Here is a 20,587-nt window from a genome sequence, read left to right as displayed (position 1 = left end):
GTTTCTGTTCATTATCTACCCAATGGTTGTACACATTCAACTAAAAAAAATTAATGATGTATGCCATAAGAATGTCTAGGTCAAGTTAAAATTTTGTCATTGTTCGATGATTTTTGACAGAATTATGCCTCTTAACTTTGAAAAAAATAGAAATTTCAGTTTTTGTTCATTTTCTCTCCAATAATTTTACACATTCAACTCAAATTTAATTTATTAATAAAAATTATGTCATAGGAATATGCAGGTCAAGGTCAAATTTGGTCATGGTTTGATGATTTTTGACAGTGTCATCCCTCTTGAACTTTGAAAAAAAAGAAGAAATTTTCAGTTTCCATTCATTATCTCCCATACAGCTGTACATAGGATTATGAAAGTTTACAGGAATGTTGATCAGCATGTGAAGTTTTGCATCTGGGGTTTGGCTTGTGAATTAATGTTTTGTCAGAGTTATTGCCCTTAACTAACTGAAAATTTGTAGTTTTCAATTTGTGTCATGCATAGCTCAAAGTGTATTTAACCTAGTCATGAAACTTTACAGGGATTTTGGTCAGCATATGTTGTTGTGCACATTTGATTTCTCTTGTGGATTTATCCAGTATTTGTAGAGTTATTACCCTTGACTTAGTAAAAAACAATTCATTATGTTGAGTTATTTGTACCTTGAGTGCTTGAGTTAGAATCTATAAACTTTGCAGGAATAATGATCAACATCACTGTGATGCTATGCACCTGGGATTTTGTTTGTGGATTATTTTCAGTTTTGTTAGAGTTATTACCCTGGACTTAGTATAAATTTGCATTTTTCAACTTGTTCATGCATATCTCAAGAAGTATTTGACCTGTAGGCCGTAAAGTTTACAAGAATGTTGGTCAGCACGTGTACTTATGCATTTTGGGGTTTGCTTATGGATTTATTTAGTATTTGTAAAGTTCTTGCCCTTTACTAAATAAAAGATTTTTAGTTTCCACCTTGTTGCACATGTAGCCCAAAAAATATTGACCTACAGTCATAAGATTGACAAAACAGTGAAGTATGGGGGCAACGGTGTCCTATGCACACATTTCTAGTGTTTTTTATTTGAGACTAGGAAGAGTTTAAGGCAATCTCATAATAAAGTCAAACTGTGAACATAAGCCTTTCACTCCCCCTCCCCTGGAATCGGGCATTTTAAGTTTGTAAAGAACGAGAACAATGATCAACAAGGAAGGATGACATTGAATGAACGCACCCCTTGTGATTTTTGTGCGTTAGCCTCGGTTCAAGTCTGTAGATTTGTTTTTATGTACTCTGGTTTAGCAAATCCACACTGATACTAGCGGAAATTCTAACTAAAATACACACAATCTAGAATGGAATAGCGCATATGTTATGAATATGCAAAAGATATCAATGCCTCAATCATAGGCTACATTTGTATAGATTTGACTGTTTATTTTATGCCTTTATGTATCATCTAAAAAAATATATTAAAGCAAAACTTTTGTTTTATTTTGAAAAAATACCTTGTTTCCCATTGCATGCGGTTAAAATCAACTTTGTATAAATTACTAGATATATATTTCAGGTTGACATTGACTCTGCACCAGATAGAATTAAAGGTTAGTTGATTTTACTTTCATATGCTTGACATTTATTTTTGAACAATGAGGTAAAGGCAGGGTTTTCATTTTTATGTGAGGCAACAGATGTGCCAACAACAACAACTGATCTGTCTAAGGGTCAAGAGGGATATTGTAATCGACAGGCTGAAAATACAATTTTGGTTTTGTAAAACATTTTTTTTTATAATTTTTATACGCCCGTTTGAAAAACGGGACGTATTATGGGAACGCCCCTGGCGGGCGGGCGGTCGGCGGCGGCGGGGCGGGCGGGCGGGCGGCGTCCAATTTTGTCCGGAGCATATCTCCTACATGTATGGAGGGATTTTAATGAAACTTCATAAAAATGTTCACCACTATGAGGAGCAGTGTCGCGCACATGAACCAGGTCTCTAGGTCAAAGGTCAAGGTCACACTTAGAGCTCATTGAAAAATGCTTGTCCGGAGCAAAACTTCCACATGTATAGAGGGATTTCAATATTACTTGGCACAAATGTTCACCATTGTGAGGCGGAGTGTCGCGTGCAAGATTCAGGTCCTTGCGGCCAAGGTCAAGGTCACACATAGAGGTCAAAGTTCAGATAAAAATATGAAGATGTGTATATGGACCATTTAGTCATCATTTATTGAGGGATTGTAACACAAATGGTCATTATCAAGACTATGGCTGTGATACATATAATTTAGGTCAATATATACAAGGTCAAGGTCACTAAAGATGATGAAATATCCAGATTTTGTAAATAGAATTTAATCAAAGGGAGACAACAAAGTTATTACTTTGTTCATAAATGACTTACACAATTACTCCCCTTTCACTTTCAATTCTAAAAATAGAATTTAATCAAAGGGCATGAAATAATCCTCTTTCTTGGACTTGAGTATGTTCTAAAGAATGTATCATTTATTTACACATGTTTCATTCATTGGTCAAGATTCTTAACTGTGATAACTATGGTGTTCTGTAGACTTGGTATTTGTTCATAAAGATCATACAGTAATTACCTTATCAAATGTAAATACTTTCTCATAGAAATTTAATTATATTTTAATTTTCAAGTAAATATCAGTTCAGCTCATTCAAAGATTAAGAATTGTAATGAAGTGTATTTCCCTAGAATAAAATCTTAAATCAGAATTTTTTAGTTATTAAATTACAATTTCATGTACTTTTTATACGCCCGTTTAAAAAAAAGATAAAAATATGAAGATGTGTATAGGGACGATTTAATCATCATTTATTGAGGGATTGTAACACAAATGGTCATTATAATGACTACGGCTGTGACACATGTACTTTAGGTCAATATATGCAAGGTCAAGGTCACTAAAGATGGTGAAATATCCAGATTTTGTCTGGAGCATATCTCCTACATGTATGGAAGAATTTTTATAATACTTTATGGAAATGTTCACCACCATGATATGTATTGCTCCATGCATGATCCAGGTCTCCAGGTCAAAGGTCAAGGTCACACTTAGAGCTCATTGAAAAACGCTTGTCCGGAGCAAAACTTCTACATTCATAGGGGGTTTTCAATATAACTTGGCACAAATGTTCACCATTGTGAGGCTGAGTGTCGCATGCAAAATTCAGATCCCTGCGACCAAAGTCAAGGTTACACATAGAGGTCAAAGTTCAGATAAAAATTTGAAGATGGTTATAGGGACCATTTAGTCATCATTTATTGATGGATTGTAGCACAAATGGTAACTATCATGACTACAGGTGTTACACATTTAATTTAGGTTAATATTTGCAAGGTCAAGGTCACTGGAGATGATTAAATATCCAGATGTTGTCCGGAGCATATTTTCTACATGCATGGAGGAATTTTAATGTTACTTTTATAGAATTGTTCACCACCATGAGACGTAGTGCCCTGCACATAAACCAAGTCTCTAGGTCAAAGGTGAAGGTCACAGTTAGAGCTCATAGAAAAACACTTGTCTGGAGCAAAACTTCTACATGCATAGAGGGATTTCAATATAATTTGGCACAAATGTTCATCATTGTGAGGCTGAGTGCCGTGCATAAAATTCAGGTCCCTGCGACCAAGGTCAAGGTCACACATTCTGTGCATATCTTCCCTATTGATTTGTTTTAAGGTTCATTTAACAACACAGTGCCAAGAATAAAAACTTGCTTGCTAGATAACACTTATCCATAATGCCCCCATCTCCATCTAAAGCTTTTTCGTAAACGGGCGTATTTTGTGACTATGGCACCCTTGTTACACTATGCATCTGTTTTTCATTTATATTTACTTTCAGAGGAACCTTTTATAAAATCTTATGATTTTTTTAGCGATTTATTATGCCCCCATTTCGAAGAAAAGGGGGTATATTGCTTTGCACTTGTCGGTCCGTGGGTCTGTCGGTCCGTCGGTCCGTAGACCAAATGGTTTCCGAGTGATAACTAAAGAACCCTTAGGCCTAGGAACTTCAAACTTGGTATGGTGATTGGTCATGACCAGTAGATGACCCCTATTGATTTTGGGGTCAAGGGGTCAAAGGTCAAGGTCACATTGACCTTGTAAGCAAAAACGGTTTCCGATCAATAACTAAAGAACTTTAAGGCCTAGGAACTTCAAACTTGGTATGGTGATTAGTCATGACCAGTAGATGACCCCTATTGATTTTGGGGTCAAGGGGTCAAAGGTCAAGGTCACATTGACCTCTTGGGTAAAAACGGTTTCTGATCAATAACAAAAGAACCCTTAGGCCTAGGAACTTCAAACTAGGTATGGTGATTGGTCCTGATCAGTAGATGACCCCTATTGATTTTGGGGTCAAGGGGTCAAAGGTCAAGGTCACATTGACCTCTTGGGTAAAAACGGTTTCTGATCAATAAAAAAAGAACCCTTAGGCCTAGGAACTTCAAACTTGGTATGGTGATTGTTTATGACCAGCAGATGACCCCTATTGATTTTGGGGTTAAGGGGTCAAAGGTCAAGGTCACATTGACCTTGTAGGTAAAAACGGTTTCCGATCAATAACGACAAAACCCTTAGGCCTAGAGACTTCAAACTTGATATGGTGATTGGTCCTGACCAGCAGATGACCCCTATTGATATTGGGGTTAAGGGGTCAAAGGGCAAGGTCACATTGACCTTGTAGGTAAAAATGCTTTCCAATCAATAACTTAAGAACCCTCAGGCCTAGGAACTTCAAACTTGGTATGGTGATTGGTCATGACCAGCAGATGACCTATTGATTTTGGGGTCAAGGGGTCAAAGGTCAAGGTCACATTGACCTTGTAGGTAAAAACGGTTTCCGATCAATTAACTAAAAATGCTTAGGCCTTGGAACTTCAAGCTTTGTATGATGATTGGTCATGACCAGCAGATGACCCCTATTGAGTTTTGGGTCAAGGGGCAAAGGTCAAGGTCACATTGACCTTGTAAGTAAAAACGCTTTCTGATCAATAACTTAAGAACACTTAGGCCTAGGAACTTCAAACTTAGTATGGTGATTTGTCATGACCAGCAGATTACCCCTATTGATTTTGGGATCAAGGGGTCAAAGGTCAAGGTCACATTGACATTGTAAGTAAAACCGGTTTTTGATCAATAACTAAAGAACGCTTAGGCCTAGGAACTTCAAACTTGGTATGGTGATTGGTCATGACCAGCAGATGACCTATTGATTTTGGGGTCAAGGTGTCAAAGGTCAAGGTCACATTGACCTTGTAGGTAAAAACAGTTTCCGATAAATTAACTAAAAACGCTTAGGCCTAGGAACTTCAAACTTTGTATGATGATTGGTCATGACCAGCAGATGACCCCTATTGAGTTTTGGGTCAAGGGGTCAAAGGTTAAGGTCATGACCAGTAGATACTTGATAACCCTTATTAATTTTTTGATCACTGGGTCAGAAGTCATGCATTATAACCTTATCACATGACTAATTGGCTGCTGATAGGGGGCATACATGTTTTACAAACATATCTTGTTAATTTTAAATGTATCGTTGACATTTTATATATTACCATTTCAGAAACATATGTTAAGTACACAAAACTGAAAAAAACAGCACCAACACCAAGAAAGGATAACATAAGTGCTGATAGTACAACACACACAATATCAAATACAAACAATGAAACTACATTCCAAAATGCTATAAATAAACATGAAAGGGAGATAACAAATGAAAATTTAACTCAAAATGAAGGGGAGATAATAGATAAAAGTTCAAAGGGTGAATATACAGATGAAAATGTGGATGACGAACCTGATAATGAAAATGCTGACAATTTTGAAGTGTGGGGAAGTCAATTTGATAGGAAGGTGTCAACAACAGACAAGAGTTTGTCAGGGAATAGTTGTCAGCCTGAAAAGAATAAACCACCGTCTTTCTTGAAACAATTAGGAAATAAGATGTATCAGCAGTCATTGAAATTGAACAAAGCCCAGGTATTTATACATGTAGAAATATTTTGGAAATTATATGATTTTAGCTTGACAAAAAAAAATGACTATTTGATAAGAATAAGTTGAGCTAATAATCCTATTCACCCGAGCATTGGCGTAACCACGTATGTTAAAATTTGCATACCACCTCAAATATTTTCAAAGGCCATTGATATATGGCTTTGAAACTTTGCAAATTTGTTCACCATCATGCATCCAATGTTTGCACAAGAGAAGTTAACTCTATCAAGCATTTTGACAGAAGTTTGTCCCTTTTTCCATTTACTTAGAATTTACATTAAAGTTTACATACCACCTTAGATATTTTCATATTCCATTGACATAGGGCTTTTGAAACAAGTTTAAATTTTATACACTTCTTTGAAAGCATAATAGGACTTATTCCAAGGCCTACAACTGTAACATGGATTTAAAGAAAAAATTAACCCTTTTGTTAATTTAGAAAATTTTACATTATCAAGGGTCTTTTACTATCTAGCACTAAGAATTGTCGAGTGTGCTGTCCTACCGACAGCTCTTGTTTGTTGAGAAACAATCACTGTCATTGAGTCATATTAGGTGAGAAATTATTAAGCAAAATTAAATATCAATTGGGTATCATCTCTTACCAAGCAAATATTATTGTGATATTCTTTCTAATTAAACTGAGGTTGATAGGAAGTTCTTTCTTACCAAGGAAATATCAGAGTTGGTTTCTCTTAAAAAGCAAATAATGAAGGGTAGATACTGACCAAGCAAATGACAGTGAATTTCTTTTAACTAAGCAAATATTAGAAGCAGCTTATCTAACCAAGCCAATATTTAGGCTGGGGTGTGTATCCAAGTACTTGGATAATCACAAATCAAAATTAAAAATCGCGGAAAAATATTTGTCAGTTCAGAGACCGTGGATTGCGATCTTATTTTTTTATTATACATTTTTCTGTTTCTCACACTTTAAAAGTAAAAAGAAAGTACAATTCGATAATGAATTATGCGATGTTTACCGAAATAAAATTAACATGTACCATGATGCTGAGCTAGGAAGCCTTTAGTTAAGAAAAAGGAATTACTTTATCTTTATTGAGCACTCATGTTTTTACATGAAAATAAATATTTAAGTCGGTATTTATAGATTTATAATAACGTGACATGTATCAAAGACAGTTTTATTTTTAATAATTCAAAATTTGCGAAACTCAAGTTAATAAATACGTCAGTGTGACATCACACATCCTGTCTGCAACAATGGCTAAAAAGGAGTCATGCTAATGTAAAATTCAACCTTCCACACACCCCTAGTCAATATTTGAAAGACATTATCGAACTAAGCTAACTTTGGTGAGACTCTTTCTGACAAAGAAAATATCAGATGGAAACCCTTATAGAATTCATTAGATAATGAAATAATCTGGAAGATATTGCAAGCAAATCAAGGAATCTTCTGGCAAGATGTTGTGAGAATCTTTATTCTGTTTAATTTGTAATATACCAACATTTTTTATATAAATTCATGTAAAGGGGAAAAACTCTATTTAGGTGTCCTTGCAAATCTGTTAGGTTGAATTATTTCTCTTTGACTGTCAACATTTAATGCTAATTTTTACTTCTAAATAAAACAACTTTAGCATTGCAATTGAGAAAATAAGGCAATGTCGAAATTTGGGGAAATTGCTTCATTTGGCAGTCTGTGTTTCCAGAATATATACAGGTTTATGATTTACTGTATGATTTTGTTGGTTAAATCACACAAATTTTGTTATATAACAGATGATGAAACAACAAACAAGACTATGGAAAAAACCTGACACACCGAGACCTGTAAAACCTTATAAACCAGATGCTGGTGAACCCAATGACAGGTTAAATGATATGCCAGGTATAGTTACATATACAATGTAGTGTTTTCGGCTCATATATCATATTATTTTGTTTAAAGATAGATTTTATAAATATGGTCTTTGAGTTTAAACACCTTTTTGTGCAAAATAGTGACTGAGAATAAGGTCGTTAACCACCATTTGATTAGAAGGCAAAGAAAAAGCATTTATGGTCTTGTAAACAATGCAGCTGCATCTGATTGATGTACATAGATTTTGTATTTTTTGTTGAGGGGATTGAGATAGGGAAATCCGAAAAGTTGGTAACAAACAGTGTGGGCCTGGTCCTATTATACTGGGATTAAAGTAAAGGCTGTCCTGACTCAATACTGCTTGCAGTGGCCTTTTTTTTATCACCATTCACACTCAAAGTGTTTTATAATTTATTAAATATTGAAATACATGTACTGTTTCCATTCAAGCATTGTAAAAACAAACACATTATAGATAAAAAAAATCTTCAATATGTTATGTCTTTTAACAGCACTGTTTTTATTTTTTTCAGAAAAAAAAAGTGTTCAAAACTTTTCCTCTTAAATTAGTCCAAAACTTTTCCTCATAAAATATTTTTCTCTGAAGTCCTAAAAAAACACCCCTGCTTTAAATATAAGCAACACTGTTCAGGGCATTGTCCTATTGTATTTACCAAGAATACAACAACCTTTATCCTATTTTTTTTCATAAGTATTCTGAAAATGTCAGACAGTTTAATATAATAGCATTCACAGATTATATTACAGATTTCTGATATAACAACGGTTCTTGAGAGTTTGTAAATTAAATTCAGGATAGACTATTACAATTTTGTATAAGAATTATATCTCTTATATTTATAAAGAAACTGCAGATGGTCCTGATGATGTCGATGGTTGTCCAAATCCTGTAGAAGTTCCAAAACATGCAAATTTTGGAAAAGTTTTTGAAAAGGCATTTTCTATTACTAAGTATAAGGGTAAAGTGCAAGATTCAGAAGAACCAGGTTCAGACGTGTTTATGAATAAGTTCCAAACTAAAGCCAAACCAAAACAGACATTCCTACCTGGTAAATTGTCAAGCTTGATCAGTAAGCGTAGAGAGGAGATGATGATTGAGGAAGAGCAGCTTGATCATGACGAATTTAAATTTGACAATGAAACTGATCATCGTGATGAGGAGGATGATGATGATGATAAAGGTGGAGAGACAGGCGGACACTCTTGGAATATGCCAGTCTCTAAACTCATAAGAGATGATGAGAATGAGGCTGTGAAAAGATCTAAAAGAAGTATGAAGAAAAAAGAAAATCAGAGTGAAAAAAGAAAAGCAGCAAAGAAAGAATCTGAAATTAAAAATTTTAATGACAGTGAATATCAAGAAATGAAATTGAAATCTGAAGATAAAATAAGCATTGACAAGGAAAGGTCTGAAAGTCCTGCAGACTTAAAAAAAGCAGAGCCACAAAAAGTTAATATTGTTTCTGGTGAAGATGGTGATAGCATTGGGAATGATATTAATAAATTTGATTATAATGATGGTTCGGACAGTGATAGCCCTAAACCTAGATCAAAGAGGAAAGCAGTGGCCAAGTCCGCTAAAGCTAAAACTGTTGCAAAGTCAAGTAAATCTACTAAAAGGAGAGTCATAGAGTCTGATGAAGAGTTTGAGAAACCTGATAAAAATTCTGGTGAAAGTGATGGTGAAGAAATTGCAGTAAAAAAAAGAAAGAAAACATCAAAGGCACAGCCAGCAGCAAAGAAAAGAAAGACAAATGAAGGAACTGTTGTAAGTTGTTTTTCAGTTTATTATTCAAAATATTTATCCTTATGATTCTCTTGAAGCATATACCATTGACATTTATGCATAAAGTAGAAGCCAAATTCAGTCTTCTGATACTCCAAAAATAAAAATGGTGAATAATATGATACACCTGACAGTTGGTCCATCTGTTAGCAATTTCTTGTCTACACCACCATGAATGGAAGGAAATTGAAACTACATGGCAGAAATGTGAACCATAACAAGATGATGTGCAGAGAACAGATTATTGACAATACTTGGGTCAAAGTTATGGTCAGAGACATTATGTAAAAACTTTGCACACTTGTTCTCCATCATGACCCCAACCTGTAAACAGGAGGAGGTAACTGTATCAAGCAATTTTTTTTACTATCAAGAACAAAGAATAGTCGAGCGTTGCTGTCCTACGGACAGCTCTTGTTATCTTCACTATTAAATTTTATATAATAGGGAGATCTAGCCTACTCACTTGAACGTTGGCATCATCATTTTGGTAAGCCACCACACTTCCAAACTATTACTTATAATTGTGGTTCATATGTTGAATCTATTTGTTTCTTTTTTTCAGGCTGTAGAAGATGACGGCCAGGTGGCAACAACATCAGTTGTAAAGAAACCTCCAAGGTAATATACATTGATTTTTAAAAGCTTTGTATCACATAACTTAATTGTGTTAGTGTATTATAAACATGCCAATTCTTAGGATAGGAATAAATATAAAAAAACTTTGAGTTTATTGTTGTAAAACAATGCAATGTGTGAGTTAAAATGTGCAGTAATTTTATTAATTACAAAGCATTTGAAGGATAAAGCAATGCATTATTATATGACAAGGCAAGAGAAAAAATAGGATCCTTTTCCATTCTGTCATGCTCACAGCAATAGAATTGATAAAAATTAAATGGAGAAGTCATTTTCATGACCTACTTAATGGTTTATTGACACCACATCATAGATGTCATGTGACATGCAAGCATGTATTGTGTAATAATGAAATGAAATGCTTTGGTTGTTTGAAAGCGGAAAAGTAAGGGGGATGTTACAATTCTTGATATTACACCCTTTTCATATAAAATGTTATGACCTATTCAATCAATTTTTAAGTCAGTGGATGACATTCTAAACAATGACATGGTTTCTCAATGACTTTGCTGTGTTTTTTTTGTGTGTAGTGCTTTGAAATAACATGTGATAAAAAGGGGCTTTTCATTACAGATAGACTTGTATAATAAAGTAGTGCCAGACATAATGTAAACCTAACCTGTGCAATAGACTTACTTTTATTTAAGTCTATACCAGATGACAACTGATGAATAATGGTTGGGGGAATAGAGGAAAATAAGTAAATTTTGATGAAATAGCATGATATGGCTCATAAATTAACTCAAACCAATCCAATATCTCATATTTAAGTCTGGGCAATATCATTGATCATTTTTAGCTTGACTATTCGAAGAATATGGAGAGCTTTTGTAGTCACCCTGGCATCTGCTTCAGAGTCTGCGTTGGTTAAAGTTTTTTGTAAAGTCAAATATCTCAATTATTGCTTGAGACTTACAATACTTATATATAGTTACAATGTACATCAAATTGACAAGTTGGATACCTCTGCCTACAATATTTACAGAATTATGCCCGTCTTTTAACTTTTTGATTAATTTTGGTTAAGTTCTTTTGTAAAGTCAAATATATTCAATTGAAATTTACAATATTGTTTTATAGTAACAATGCACATCAGTTTGCAAAGTTGCATTGCAATGTTTGCAGAATGATTTGGACCTTTGAAACTTAGAAATTTTGATTAAATGTCTTCAAAGATATTTACTTGAAACTTTACATATGTACTTAGGGTTATAATTGAAGGTCACATCTCATGATTCATTACTCTGCCATGTATTTTGACTGAATAATGCTCCCTTTTGTACAAAAAAACTCCTTTTTTGGTTAAGTTTAACATGCAGTTTTTGCATATCTCTAAAACTATTAAAGATACAAACCTGAAACTTCATAAATATATTTATATATATATATTTGTGGTCATAAATAATGATCACTAAACAGCACTCATATCTATGTCATGTATTTAGGCTGATTTATCTCCCCCTTTTTCACTTAGTCTCTTGGTTAATGTTTACAAAACCCAATCACTATCAGAGATTTTTATTTAAAACTTCACATATGCATTTAGGGGCATAATTGTATGTCACTGACCAAGTTCCATAACTGTATCTTGCATTTAGGCTGATTTTTCTCCCCCTTTTCAACTTAGAAATTCATGGTAAAGTTTTGCTTGTAAGCTGTTATCTCCATAACTACTGGAGGGTATGTGCCTTTTTAAGGATAATTTTATGCATTCATAATAATAAAGCAGTGATTTACTTGATAAAACACCTTAATAACAAGCCTTTGTACCTTTTTATGTATTCATAGGTAAGCATTATTATACTCAATAAAACACCCTGGTGACAACTTTTTCGAATATTCTAGCCTTACCATCCTCCGACAGTTCTTGTTAGGTAAAATGATCAAATATCACAGACATGCCAGCTGATCTTGATCATGGGAAGAACCAGTTACTGCCAGCTGGCTAAGGGTTAAATCTATAGGGAACCTATAGAATTTGCGTCTTATAAGACTCTGAAAAACTGTTTACTAACACTGTACATGGAAAATAAATATTAAAATTGATGGTTGTATTCTTAACTTTCTATTTTTCTTCTATTTTTCAGAGCCAAAAAAATTTCTAATGACAATTTTATCAGACTGAACATGAAAATAAAGACTTACAAAAAGAAGGGACGTCAGTTGACCGGCCCGCAGTACAAACGTAAGATGTGGAAGGAGAAGATGCAGGCACGTAGTAAAAGCTACGGGGACGCATGTTTCAAATGTGGCCAGTCAGGGCATTGGGCAAACAAATGTACAGGTAAGTTAATCAAAGACAATTAAAAAAAAAATGTTTTTACTATTTGTTGACCTACTGTATGTTTAACTGAGGTATGAAATGCTCTGTTGTATTAATTGAAAAAAGCAAGCAAATTAAATTTTTAGTTAACCATAACTGAAAAACATTTCTTGTCTGAAAGCCAGAATCTTAATCCTTTATCTGCTTAAACTGAAAAAAGATTTGAGCCACGTCATGACAAAACCAATATAATGGGTTTGCGACCAGCAGGGATCCAGACCAGCCTGCGCAAGTAGCAAGTATAGCAAGTAGAGAAACTGATAGCGAACAGCATGGATCCTGATCAGACTGCGTGGATGCACAGGCTGGTCTGGATCCATGCTGGTGGCAAACCCATTATGTTGGGTTTTTTTCGTGACATGGCTCAAATTTATATCTTGATATTCTCGAAAATTGGAAGCAGATCAGGTCCAATTTAGAAAATCATCAGGTTGGGGGGGGGGGGGGGGGGGGGTGAAACATTTATCTCTTGATAGTTTTTATTTTATTAATTGCGTAACATTAAAAGTTGACTTGGTCTTATTTTAAAGTCATTCATTTCATATGTCAGAACTTGTGCTAACCTTGCAGCATGTGCCTGTTACAATTTGATTGAATAACAATTATCTTCTAGCACCTTCAAACTTAATTGTTTGCAATGACAATATGTAGCCTGTGGGTAAATGTTTAAATATTTTATCTTTTTCAAACAAAAAATAAAGGAATACAGTCTAAAAGTCATTATGATAAGGAACCAGTCCAGGATGAAGATTTTCCCAGCATGCAAGAGGCAGCCATGATGGCAAAAGGTTGTCCAATACAAAGGCCTGCAAAATCAGAAACAAAAACAAGTGTGATGCAAGAACAGACTGGTATGTATATAATCTTGGGTTTGGTCATAAAATAATGAAATGTTTTAGATTTTTGTACTGTCTCATACCCTTTTTTCTGCACTGCTAATAACTCTGTGCACCATTTTTGTTGATTGATGGACCGCCTCTGTGGTCGAGGGGTTAGAATTGATGAATTTTGATCTAGTTACCTCTTTGTCGTGGGTAAGATCCCCGGGAGATGCTTTGGTAGTTTAGCGCGAAGGAAGGTAGTCTAGTACTGGTGTAACTCTCCAAGAACGATGGTTTTAACTCTCCAGGACTGATGGTTTGGAAACTACATGCCTATATGACTGAAATACTGTTGGAAAAAAGACGTAAAAACAAAAAAAAAACTGTTGATTGAGGACTCATTGGAAAGTTCAGTGTCCTCTTTATGCCAATCAAAAATCACATGCCAATCAATAATCACTTGACACTGGACTAAGAAACAAAGAGTGGCCAGTGAGTGTTTTATCAAGTCAACATTATTTTTTTGCTTATCATAAAACAGTAGTAAAGTTAACTATTATTTGCCTCTCCACTATACTATTAGGAGTGTCCATGGCTGAGTGACTTCAAACCACTTGCCCCTCACTGCTGTGGTTCAAATACAGTAAGGGACTTTAGATTCTGTAGTTTTGAATCACATCCTTGAAGGAACTCTGGCCATAGTATATAATGATCTCTCTATTCCTTAAATATTGAAGCAACAGAAGGTGGGACAGTATCATCACCACCACCAGATGTCTCTGCTATGGAGGAAGACATTGATCTAGATATACAGTCAGGTATCGTTAGGTCACACAAGGAAACAATGATTGCGCCACCGGCAATGGAACCTCTTATAGAATGTGCAGAGGGAGGAGACATCCCAGGTACGTACAACACTTTTTACCTATTACATCTTCCATTAAATTTTAAACACATCCTTTGTTAAGGAGTGGTAATGATTACTAACATTGAATTACTTCACTAACTTCCAGTATTGGAAGAACAGGGAGAGCTAATGTACTCATCCCTAGACATGGATGTGGATGTCACACTTTGGTTAAGTTTCTGTGTGCAATGCTGGTTTTTTCTAAAACCTTGAGGAAATCGGTTGAAACTTCACAAAATAATTTAAGAGGATAATACATGCAGGAGGTCACAATCAAGGGCCCATAACATTAACATGGTTTTTGACCAAATTATTGCCCCGTTTGAACTTAGAAAAGCACCATGCTCTGTCCTATCAAAATTTTACATTATCCATGCTCTTGTTTCACTATTAAGCACTGACAATAGTTGAGCACACTGTTAAGGAGTTATTATGCTGGATTAAGGAATATTTATTATACTTACCAATGGCTTGATTGTTTCTGTATTATTATAACAACACCTGATGTCTGCTGATACCATGTGGTAATAGTGCTGTTTGATTGTCCCTCAGTTGACAAGTTTATTCTTGGTCATAAAACCATCATTCTATAATCTAGATCTAGGACACAGTACATTTCTCAGTGACAGATGATCTCGGACATTAAATATAATGGTCATTTATCTTTTACCGCCAATTTAGAAATCATAAACTAAAAGGCAAGTAGTGGATCACTTGTTAAAAATTGGTCATTTATTGTTAGTTATCCATTAAAGCCTGTTAGGTGGACTAACTGCTGAGATGTGACCAAAAGTTGTGTTAAAATTGGTGTAGAAAAACCCAAACAAATCTCTTAAGGAGAGATATTGAAATACGACTCATGATCTTCACCTTGAAAGTCAAATTTTCATAATTCATTAATTTTTTCCTTTATCTCCTTTATTTTATTTTATTTCATAACAGTTATGGGACAAGAGCATTGTAGTTTGTGAAACAATATCTTGTTTAAATTCATTTTAGTAACACCAGAGCTGTTTATTGTATTGCATGAACTGATCTTGTAAAGTATTTTTTTTTTCCAGAAACACCTGAGTTCGTAATGAAAGGGTTGAGAAAGTTTGGATTTGACAGTTTCCGACAAGGTCAGGAGGAGGCTGTCATGAGAATCCTTTGTGGTGAGCACGATAATATTTCATTTTCCTATTCTTATTTACACATGATACATCTTCAGATTTATCCATAGAGCTCTATATTTTTTTTTTGTGGTTTTGCATTGGCAAAAATACGTTAGAATTCAGTTAACGTTAAAGAATTCAGTTACTGTTATGAGGAGGAAGAGCATGAATGCATAGGTTAATTGTATGTGAATGAGCACAGGTTTTTTTTTTTCAATTCGAAAGCAGACAATTTTGAAGAAGTGGCATTAATAATAAGACTTTATTATATATCTGTACAAGTATATTTTTCTACATTTTATGCATGTTTCATACGCAAAAATACAACCTGGCAGTCAAAAAAATCCTGTATTGAACTTGAGCATGATCTGAAATAATGTTGCTTACAATTTCTGAGCTCATTGTCTAGGTTTGTATATATATGTATATACTTCATGTTTATTTTGTATCATTTATCACATTATCTGTATTTCAGGTCTATCTACCCTTGTTGTACTGTCTACAGGTGGGGGAAAGTCGCTTTGTTATCAGTTACCAGCCTATTTATATTCACAGAGGTCGACATGTATAACCCTGGTTATATCACCACTTGTCTCTCTCATGGAAGATCAGGTACAGTGTTTGTATTTAACAGTAACAATTAGCAATTCTATCCATGATGGTACTACTTTAAACACTTGCAAGGAGCAATTTCGGTACTTGAACTCTCAATTTAACATGTTATAAGTTATAAATCTGGTACACAATTCTCAGCATAGTTTAATATTGAGAGCATTTTCCAAGTGATTCAGGAACCATTGGTTCAACCTCGGTGGGGCAAAATGTCTCCTAGACAATTGATTGTAGGCATTGAGGCTGCTTGACATAGATTCACAAATCGTATGGGATTAATAGTCTGTCAGTTGCTAAAATATTGTCAATTACTGGTTAGTTTTTTGTTAGTTATACAATAAAGCCTGGTAGGTTGATTGACTGCTGAAATATGACTTAAAAAACAATGTCTTGAAATCAGCATCAAAACCATAAAACTAAAACCCTTCACACATTAAAATTGACAATATTAAGTGGAATTTTGGTATTTGAACATTTTAATATACCAAATACATGTACTGTAAAATTTACACAAATAAATAGCAGTTCTGTATTTGAACTTTTCAATATTCAACTAAACATTGAAATATACACAGAAAAGTAGCATTTTTGTACTTGAACTCTCCAATATTTAACACCAGATTGAAATACACTAATATGAAGCAGTTTGTACATAACTTCCCTAATATTCAATAAAGATGAAAAAGTAGCAACTCTGTGCTTGAACTCTACAAAATACTAGGTACATTAAAATTTCTTATAAGTAGCAGTTTTGATAGGTGAAGTCTCCAACATGCTTAGCTTTTTTAATATTAAAAGTAGCAAGTAGTGCTTTTGGTACTTTAACCTCCTTTCTAATTGATAAAGTAATTGTTCCCAATTTTTTATTTCATTCACAAAATTTATTTCAGGTAACTGGTTTACCAAATGGTATCCGAGGTGTATGTCTGCATACCAATATGACAGCTCAACAACGTGAGAATGTCCTAGAATCTGTTAAGTTAGGCAAGGCACAGTTCTTGTTGGTCTCTCCGGAAGCAATTGCTGGTGGTAGTATGTCTCTAATTGCCTCAATGGCCTCACTTCCTCCTGTAGCCTTTGTGTGTATTGACGAGGCCCACTGTCTCTCTGAGTGGTCTCACAACTTCAGACCTTCCTACCTAAGACTATGCAAAGTAAGTATCTTAAATTATTTTTCGTGTTGCTTTTTAAATACAGTTTAATTCTTTATCAAAGATTGATTATCATGGGTCTTGCTTATAAAGAAGTATTCTTATCTCAAACTCAGATCTCAGGTATTATTAAATTTTGGTCATAGACAGGCACAGAATGTGAATTGACCAATGAAAATCCTGATATTTGAGCTTGATCTCAGGAATAGGTTTTTTAACCTTGGGGCCAGGTATTTTATATTGGCTTTTTGTGATGAAGTAGTTAAAGTTAAAGAATACTAGTAACTTTACCTTCATCTCTGTTTCCTTAAATTTTGCAAGGGGTTTCCTAATTCTTTCATGTAAGGAAAACCTGCGTCTAGCTTTTAGAAAGTTGTAGCATCCTCTTAGATGCCAGTCTGTGCTTTAATTTTTATGCATGGATGAGGGTATTAAATGTCACTGCTATATTTAAACAGTATTATAGTGTCTTAACCCACCCTCCTTAAAAATTAAATCAAGAACAGTCATTTCCATACTTTTATTTCTATATGAAATTTGAAATACTGAAAACGTTCATATTTTTTTCTTTGTTACATTCCAGTCATAGTTTTAGACATACTAATTCCAATTGAGAGCATTTACCTCATTCGTGTTCTAATCAACAAATTTGATGTTTAAAGAGAAAACATTTTAGTCATTATGCCACTGTTTGCTTATGAATAATCATAAAAAATTTCTTTGTCTGGCAGTTGAAGACTTTCTTGATAAATAACAAAATGGATCCATTTTCTTACTGCACTATCTTCATTTCCTTTGACCTTTTGTATGTTGTCATAGGACCACATCATCCATCTTTCATGTCTACCTCAAGATATTGGTAAATGATAGATAGTGGGCGTTATTTGCATATTGCATAATATGTTAGCATACTGGTGGCATAGCTCTGTCAGTGTAGGTAGTGTTTAAAAAAAATTGGGAATTACAAGATACTGCATTAAAATAACCTAAAAAACATTGAATTAATACTCAGATATGAATATTTAATCCTTAAAAATGTTGAATCCTTAAAAATGTTGAATTTACAGCTCAAATTCATAAATTGTTGAATTTATAGCTCAAATATGAACATAAATAATATCCATAAAATATTGAAAACAGCTTGAAAATTAATCCATAAAATGTTGAATTTATAGCTCAAATATTAATATTTATTTCATAGAATATTGAATCTATTGCTCAAATATCAACATTTTATCAATTAAATGTTGAATTTACAGCTCTGATATGAATATTTATTGAATTAATTTTTTCAATACTTATTTTATACATAAAATGTTGAATTAATAGCTCTAATACAGTAAAAACCCACTTTACTACCACCCCGTTTTCGAGACCAACCGGCCAATACAAACGATTTTTCAAAGACCCGATTTTTTATTCTTTATTTTAATGGTCGCTAACCCCGATTTTGAGACCACCCCTGTTATTCCGTAATACGACCAGTAAATTCAGTCCCATTTCGTAAATTCTGTACATTTGGAAACCCATAAATACGACCGCGGGCACTTTCTCACCTTGATATTGACATGCATGTATATTGCTGAAATTTTTTTGACACGTGATGTAAACAACAGTTGTCCTAGTTTTACGACATTTAACGACATCCAATTTACGGCAGAGGTCAAGGTTACTTTGTATCATACCCTGAAATAATCAATAATATTGTCGATAATTTCTTAATTTCACACCTTTAATGTCATAACTGGAGGATTAAAACAAAGAAATATTTAACAGGAAACTTTCAATAAGTTTTTTAGAGGTGTTGCTGCTATCATTATCTCTTTTGTTCCATAATTTTAAACAAACATAAACATGATACGATTAGGTTTTTGAAGTTGTTATCGGCAATGAAAACTGTGAAAATAATTACAGGTTAATTGTACTTTGTAGTAAAATGGTGATTTAATTGAGTAAGTCATGTCATTCTTTTAAGAAGAATGTAAAAATATGTTTGTGGTGAAAGACATTCATAATACTTTTTGTACCTCTAAAGAAGTTTAAAAATTTTATAATGTTAAAAAGTAAAAGAAAATAAATGAATTTAAAAAATATAATAGTCTATGCTTAATATCTTCTCATTTGAAATAGGTTAGCCCAGAATTAAACATGTGTACAGTACATGATATCCCTTGATATATTGTCTGGTTTTCTGTTTGACCAAACTCATTAATGAGACCAACCTGCTATTAAGACCAGATTTGTAAAGTCCCTTCATTGGTCTCATTAGCGAGTTTTTACTGTACATAAAATGTTGAATTTACAGCTCAAATTTGAATGTTTCTTCAATTAACAGCTCTTATACATACAATTTTGAATTGGCAGCTCAAATATGAACCTTTGTTCCATAAAATGTTGAATTAGCTCAGATATAATTGTTTTTATTTATGTCAAAATTAAAGTAGAGATTTGAACATTTAACCTATAATATGTTTTACTTACAGTTCAGATATGAACATTTTATCTACATGATTTGAATGTAAACATTTTACCTTTAGATTATCAAAAATATAGCGTAGATATGAACATTGCACAGACATATTTTTGAAATTATATCTCAGACATAAAATTTCTTTTTATCATAGGTTTTGCAGGAAAAGCTTGGTGTACAAAATTTTCTTGGATTGACAGCAACAGCTACTCTGTCGACAGCTTCGGACGTTGCCCGTCATTTAAAGATCTCAGACTTCAGGAAAGCCACTGTCAGAGGTTCACCAATTCCTAAAAACCTGATTCTATCTGTCTCTAGAGATGAGGATAGGGAACATGTATGTACAGGGTTTTCATAATTTATAGATTAACGATCGATAATGATCGGTTGAAAGGTTGTTAAAATCAATTGTATAATTTGTAGATTAAAATGTTTATGCAAAGTTTAAGGAAGTTCATTTTTAAAATCTTTGGCTAGCAACAGAATAGAGTCTTGTCACACTATCTGTACATCTCTGTGCCCATTGATAATTGGTCACAATATGTCCTTCGGCAAGTACTTACACAAATTCAGTCTTATTGCAATATGAATCTCAGCATGTTTGGTGGAGCATTGTAGCCTATCTATCTTTTCTCACTGTACCTTCATATATTGACTGATAACTAGGTACTTGGTATATTTTGGTTCCTCCCATGAACCTCTCTACCCTAGGTTGGTATTACAGGTTAACTGGGTGACTGAAAAGGTAAATTTTTTAGCTCACCTAAGCACAACATGCTTAATGCAGGGCATTTTTTGTCAAAATTGTGAAGGGGCCTTGGCCTGTTCATTTTGTGA

General features: G+C 33.9%; 1 protein-coding gene across 1 annotated transcript in view; it reads left to right on the top strand.

Moving 5' to 3' along the window:
- The window catches only part of LOC132756962 (ATP-dependent DNA helicase Q4-like), a 246,443-nt gene that overhangs the window by 1,875 nt on the left and 223,981 nt on the right, over positions 1-20,587 (top strand). The window contains exons 3-14 of the mRNA XM_060748106.1: positions 1,566-1,599; positions 5,599-6,017; positions 7,785-7,893; positions 8,733-9,655; positions 10,239-10,294; positions 12,400-12,596; positions 13,337-13,486; positions 14,194-14,361; positions 15,425-15,517; positions 15,993-16,129; positions 17,020-17,283; positions 19,905-20,087. Coding sequence (XP_060604089.1) covers positions 1,566-1,599; positions 5,599-6,017; positions 7,785-7,893; positions 8,733-9,655; positions 10,239-10,294; positions 12,400-12,596; positions 13,337-13,486; positions 14,194-14,361; positions 15,425-15,517; positions 15,993-16,129; positions 17,020-17,283; positions 19,905-20,087 — 2,733 coding nt within the window. The remainder of the gene's footprint in view (positions 1-1,565; positions 1,600-5,598; positions 6,018-7,784; positions 7,894-8,732; positions 9,656-10,238; positions 10,295-12,399; positions 12,597-13,336; positions 13,487-14,193; positions 14,362-15,424; positions 15,518-15,992; positions 16,130-17,019; positions 17,284-19,904; positions 20,088-20,587) is intronic.

The sequence above is a fragment of the Ruditapes philippinarum genome, unplaced genomic scaffold (genome assembly GCF_026571515.1).
Source record: "Ruditapes philippinarum isolate M1 unplaced genomic scaffold, ASM2657151v2 ctg568_1_1_1_1, whole genome shotgun sequence".
Taxonomy (NCBI): Eukaryota; Metazoa; Mollusca; class Bivalvia; order Venerida; family Veneridae; genus Ruditapes; species Ruditapes philippinarum.
Note: the sequence above shows the minus strand (reverse complement) of the source record. Positions and strands in the feature narration are given on the sequence as shown.